General features: G+C 44.5%; 1 protein-coding gene across 3 annotated transcripts in view; it reads left to right on the top strand.

Annotated features, from left to right (window-relative positions):
• The first annotated feature begins 3,499 nt into the window (after positions 1 to 3,499).
• MACROD2 (mono-ADP ribosylhydrolase 2) overlaps positions 3,500 to 6,000 on the top strand; it is an 836,463-nt gene continuing 833,962 nt past the window's right edge. For all 3 annotated transcript variants that reach the window (XM_029961674.1, XM_029961673.1, XM_029961672.1), the window contains exon 1: positions 3,500 to 3,616. In XM_029961674.1, coding sequence (XP_029817534.1) covers positions 3,514 to 3,616 — 103 coding nt within the window. In that variant the 5' untranslated portion in view covers positions 3,500 to 3,513. The remainder of the gene's footprint in view (positions 3,617 to 6,000) is intronic.

The following is a 6,000-nucleotide window of genomic DNA, read 5'->3' as shown; positions in this document are numbered from 1 at the left end:
CCCCAAAATTGCACGCCCCGCCGGCCTCACGGCAGCTCGGGTGTGCGGGAATTGGGGTGTTCCCCCCCAGCTCGGTGGGACCCGTGAGGAGCGGAGCCCCGGGGCTGAGGGGAGCGAGGGCGGGCGGGCGGTAAACAGCCCCTCTCCTGAGGGCTTCCCGCCTCCGAGTCACCTTGTGGGAGCGTTCCAGGCCGGAAAGTTGGGCACATGCCCTCAAAACGTGCCTTTCCTCCTTTTAACGCGTTCGTTTTCCGAGGCAAAATGTGGTTTATTTGAATTGCTGGTGTACTGTGCTTCAGTTCAGCTTCTAGTGTCCGTCAGCCGGGGTGAAGTGTTCGGGGTATGAGGCTGTCAAAGCACACCCCCCCTCCCCGATTCCAACTATTTACTCCTTTTATCTTTTTTTAAGGACCCCTACCCGTGTATTCTCAGTTTAAAAATCCCTCCCCAAAGTCAAACTCCAGAGCACGAAAACTGTGGGCCAAGCGTTTGATGCAGACCTCGCTGTTTTGGTATTTTATATCAATCCTGTGGAGAGCAACGTAGAAATTAAGAAAAAAAATAATCACCCAGTGGAAGTGTGATATTTATATCTGCTAGGAGGAAAGCTTCTTGCCTGGTGTGTTTACAAATAGTGTAGTAATACACGAGGAGAGGATGAAAAAAATACCAGCGGTTCATATTTTACGTTCTCTTTCGTCACCCCTGTGACTCTGTGTGTGTTTCAAGCTAAGAAGGCAGAAGACCAGTGCAATGGATAGGATTCGTGCTTCTTGTCTGTGGCGGAAATCAAGTGTACATTTGTAAGGAAAAATTGTTAAAACACAAATGAACTGATCTCTCTGCAGGTTAATTGCTCCTGTCAAACTCTTCTCAGATGAAGTGACTTTTGTTCCATGCTTTTTTCTTTCAAAACTGTCTTGCAGTCCATGTTTCTGTAGTAAAAAGTAAGGCGACAAATTTCTACCAGACAAAAGTTTCAGTTTTCAACAAAGATACAGATAAATCTTCTGAGGCATTGTTTATGTGGGGTCAGCTATAACTGACTTCCCTTTAATATTGCATGGTGTTACCTTCAGAAAACGCTGGTTTTGTGCCGGGGGACAGATGGGGAGAGGTTTCTGACAGGCTCTGGTGAGTGTTCCCATTACTCCCACTTGTCTCTTCCAGCTCTGCTGCTGTCTGTGTGAGTTCATAGCCTGGCAAGTAAACCCAGACCCTTGGTGAGGAGGCTGAGTGGAGAGGCTGGAGGGTAAGCTGGAAACCGGAGCAGCTGACACGTTTTCCTTGTCTCAGTCAGCTGTGAGGATGGTGGTCTCCATCAGGTGATGTTTAGGGATGCAAACCAGAGCTCCCCACTGCTGGTGAGGTTTTCCCCTGCAGGAAGCAGGTCTGAGTGCTGGCTGGCCAGAATTCACTGTGTCTTTGCCTAGTGTGAATGAACAGTGTTTGCCAGTCTTCTGCTCCAGTAATTGCTTTCCAGCATGATGCTGATGGTGCTGGGCCTGGGTATTTGAATGATGAGGGCAGAAAAAAGTTCTCTACTCGCTGCTGGCATTACTCTTCAGCTTGTAGTCCTGTGGGACTTGCCAAGTACCTTCTTTACTAGAGAGGAAAATTAGAGAAGCCCAACTTCTTTCCTTCCTACCCAGACTGTACTTTGGAAATCAAATCTTTGGTTAGGACTGCCTTCACCTCTCACAGGTACTCCTGAACCCCTGCAAAGCTGTCTGTGCTTGCTGGTTCTGCTCTTCCCATGAAGCTCTGAGTGCAGTTGCTCTCAACCTTTTATATTCTGAAGCACCTCTTGAAAAGAAAAAAGCACCAATTGCTAAATATTGAGTTCAAACCCACTGACAATACACTTGCTTGTCTTAATTACTTTCTTGGTAATTAAGGGTTGGTCCACATCCTCCCAGGGGAGGTCTTGCTTGAGGACAGCTGGAACGGAGCAGGAGCAGGACTGGAGTTGATTTCAGAGCCTTAGACACAGGACTGGGCTGCCTGCAAACTTCCCAAGTTTCTGCTGCAAGCAGAAAACTGCACTTGCAGCGAAGGCTGTTGGGAGCATCTTCTGGGAGGTTTGTGTATAATTAAGTCTCAGTTTAAGTTCTCACTGCTGACTCATGGGAGCAAAGTTCTATAAAACCTTTCTGTAGAGAGCAACTTGTGTTTTGAAGGTACAGGACTGGCTCTATCACCTCTTCAGCAAAAGGCACCCAGAAGTGCTCTGCTTGTCAGTCCCTCAAACGTGACACACAGAGGCACTCGCTCTCTTGGGTCTGCCTTCCTGTAGCACTTCCAGTGTTCACATCAAATACTTGGAGTTCTTTATGCTTGAAGCTCAGGTAATGGATTTAAGTGCATATCTGTTGTGCTTGATGGTGACCCTGGTCACATCAGTTCTACTTTGGCAGATGTAAATATCCAATTAAGGCATACCCAGCCTGCATAACAGAGAGAAATGTTTTTGTCAACTGAATAAATTGGTAGGGCTGTCAAAAACAGCAAAGTGAACTTATTTTGTTAAAGGAACCTGTGCTCCAAAGTTGCCTTTGGTTATTAGACTGTGCTGATTGCAGCCTCCGTAATTAGGAAACTTTATTTAAAAAAAGAAAACCACCACAACCAAAAACTCCACAGTGCAAGTGATTTTCTTTCTTATTTTTTTACTGTTTCATCTGAGAAGCAGTTTCCATGTCCAGCTCTTTCGCCGCCTCTTCTGCTTGAGAAGAAAATGTTCTTTTCAAGTCCATCTAGCCCTTTATGACAAAGGCAAACAACATGGGTTTCGCCTTCCCCTCCACTCCTAAAAACTCTTGAGTCTTCAAAGAGGATTTATTAGTGATTAAAGTGTCAAAAAAACTGTTAGTGTGGTTGTAGTAGTAATAGTGCCACTTGTAAAAACAGATCAGAAGCTTCAGTAGCATATGGGTGTTATGGTGTGCTCTACTGTTTTTTTTTTGGTTTTTTTCCCCCTTTCCTTTTGGGAGAGGAAAAGCTCTGCAACTTGTGCTGAGCTAATACTGATCATTGATGTGGGGAGGGAGATGAGGATGTGTCTGCAAAAATCAGCTCAAGTGCTGGGTCATGGGGGTGTTTGCAGTGTTTGGTCACTGGGGTGTTTTTTTTTCCTTGCTGTACAACGTCCATTTATAGAAAGGTCTGAAGAAGAGTGAAGCTGGCAGTAGCCATTGTAGTTGTACACTCTTTGAGGCTTTAACTTTCACTAAATGTCTGAAAAAAGAGATAGTGACTGTCTCAGGAGGAAACAAAAACAACCATCCCTTTGTGTTTTAGTGTGGTAACAAGTGTGTCCTATTAATACTCAAATGAAAGTCTCTGCAGAGAATAAACGTGCCTTTCTCACCACCTAGAAGGTAACAGAATGTTTGCTCCCGTAGCATTTCAGTGCACCAGGGGCACTGCACTGGTCACTGCTTGGCTCATGTGGAAGTTTGCACAACTTTTTTCATGTCTCTTCCCCCCACCCAAACAGAGCGTCTGCTGAAGATGACCTTGGAAGAAAGACGCAAGGAGTACTCGGGGGACTACGTTGCATTGAAAGCTATTCCAACGTGGATGGAAGACTTAAAAAGCAAGAGTGAAAGTGATGGTAAGTAAAATGGGGAAGTCTTGAAATGCAGACCACTCTATTTGCTCAATCTGAAGTTACTTTTGGAAGGCCGAGACTTAGAACCCATGTTAGGAGCAGTGACAGTCTAAAATGAGGGAAGGGGGAAAGAAAAAACAACAAAATTTCTTAAAGGCTCATTGGTGTCCCCTAACTCTACAGGTATCCTCAGGTGGAGTCAATAACCCTTAAGTGTATAAAATAGCTGTTCTCTGCAGGAGGCTTACTTTCCAGATACTCCAGTCAGCTGTGCCTAAGTAGCTTTGTCTTTGCAACTCAGTGAGCATAATGATCTGGGAAGTCTGGGCAAAACAGTGTTGTAGGTGACTGAAAAGCAGAGGGGAAGTGCACAAGCGATGTCGTTTTCTAAAAGTCCAGGAATGGGAGGAGATTGGGTTTGAAGCCTGTCTTACCTTTGGTCCTGCCTGCTCTCTTAGGCTGAGGATTAATCCAGGCCTGGCCTGGATTAACTCCCACTCTCTAAGTGCGTGCAGCCTTATCGTGGTTGTGATCACCAGGAGAGTTGTCTAAATACTTGTGGTGATGACTGACCAGAAATGAGAATCCTATTCCCTTAGAGAGTTCTGTCCTCTGTAAGTAATTCTGAAACAGTGCTTCGTTCTTTGTCTACTTCCCTTTCATCCACCCAAGGATGTGGAAGGATAGGGATGACTTCTGAGCTGGTTACCTCCTCCTCTTTTCTTCCTGTGCCTTGTTATCCTGTTTGGCTGAAGCCTGTGTTTTTTTTGGAGGAGCATTTAACTAGGAGACCTAAAGTGTTTCCTGCTTCTGCAGGTATAGGACTGGTTTTCAGACCTTTTTGTTATCACTAAGAGCAAAGACTGGCCTGTGAACAGGTGTGTAGAGTTGTCTTGTGGCTGCAGGTGAATGTGGTCTTTGTGGTAAATAATCCAGGTGACATGAGGCCTGGAGCTAATCAGCTGTTTTTAATAAAATGGGAAGGCTGTAGCACTTATTTTAGCACAATCTGGAGGAGCTGACAGATCTGCAGATGTCCTTGTCATAAACAGCTAAAGCTCTTGTCTGCTCCTAAAAGCACCTGGAATGACTTTTGCAGTGAAAATATGTCAGAGGTTGCTGAGCTCTTCAGTGCTGCTGAGTAGCTGAGTTACATCAGTACCTATAGACCTCTTTCTCCCTTTTATATCTTACAGCATCAGGAAGCTTGTCCATCTAGAAATCAAAGGCTGCATAAAAATAAAAACTGTTACCGGGCTTCCTCTGAGTTCATTTCAGAGGCCTGTGGTATGTGGGAATATGCAGTATGTCGTGGGGTTTAACTGGGAGACTCTTTATCCCTACTAGCCCAAACTATGTTTTCATTGCAGCTACTCTCACATTCCCTATAAAGTGCTGAAATTCTCAGGTCTTGTATTACTTGGGCTGCTGAAGGTGACAAGGTGTGGATTTACGTTGTGATTGGTGTTAGACTTCACAGAAGCAAAATGTCACTGTCTAATATGTGGGTATTGAATCATGGCAGTGGTGAATTTATTTTCTTGTAGCCGCTCTTGCCTTCTCTCTGTTAGTACTCAGTGCACTGCAAAAAAAATGCTGGAAGGCAAAAGTTGTGCTGAAACACTTCTCTGCTACTGGAAGCTTTTGTTATACAGTACATTCAGGAGGAAATAGCCGTAGTCACTTGTTTTCTTTGATGTATTTGTTGTAAATAAGCCATGTGAAATAGGGAACTTCTGGAAAGCTGGGCTGCTGAAATGCTTCCACATTCCAACTGATCAATACAATTAGAAGAAATACGTGTATTAATGTGACTTATTGCATGTGTTTCAAGCTTCCCTTAAATGTTGACCCCACTTGAAGGTATTGAGAGTTTGCAAGAACTATTTTTTTGAGCTGAAATACAGAAAAACTAGAATTTCAATCTTGCTGATGGGGACTTCTGCTCTGTGTACTGGGACATACAGAGGGCAACAGGTACAGCCTGAGTGAGGGTCTGGAGAGAAGTGAGGCCCCAGGTGTGATGCAATTGGTGATGACTTGACAGTGCCATGCCCAACTTCTCGTATTTTCTTTTATTGAAATGTGGCTGCTTGTACTGGCAAACTGAAGAAGAGGAAAAAAAAGAAAATCCTCTATATTACTTGTCAGGCCAAAACAGCAACTGATGGGGAATGTGGAAAAAATTCTTTACCATTTACTTCCAAACAGTGAAAAAATGACAGATTGATTAGTAAAGCATGGAGTGGCTGCTCAGGAAGAGTGATGAGGAGAAATCAAGAAAGCAACCAAGAACAAATCAAGTGAAGCAGGAGCAATCAATCAGCTGCTGTAGTAAGAAGCTGCAGGAGAAAGGCAGAGCATCTGGGCTGGCAATAGTCCCTGTA

This window comes from Manacus vitellinus, unplaced genomic scaffold, assembly GCF_001715985.3.
Source record: "Manacus vitellinus isolate BGI_N305 unplaced genomic scaffold, ASM171598v3 scaffold_38_pilon, whole genome shotgun sequence".
NCBI classification, from domain to species: Eukaryota; Metazoa; Chordata; class Aves; order Passeriformes; family Pipridae; genus Manacus; species Manacus vitellinus.
This window is presented reverse-complemented; position numbering and strand designations above follow the sequence as displayed.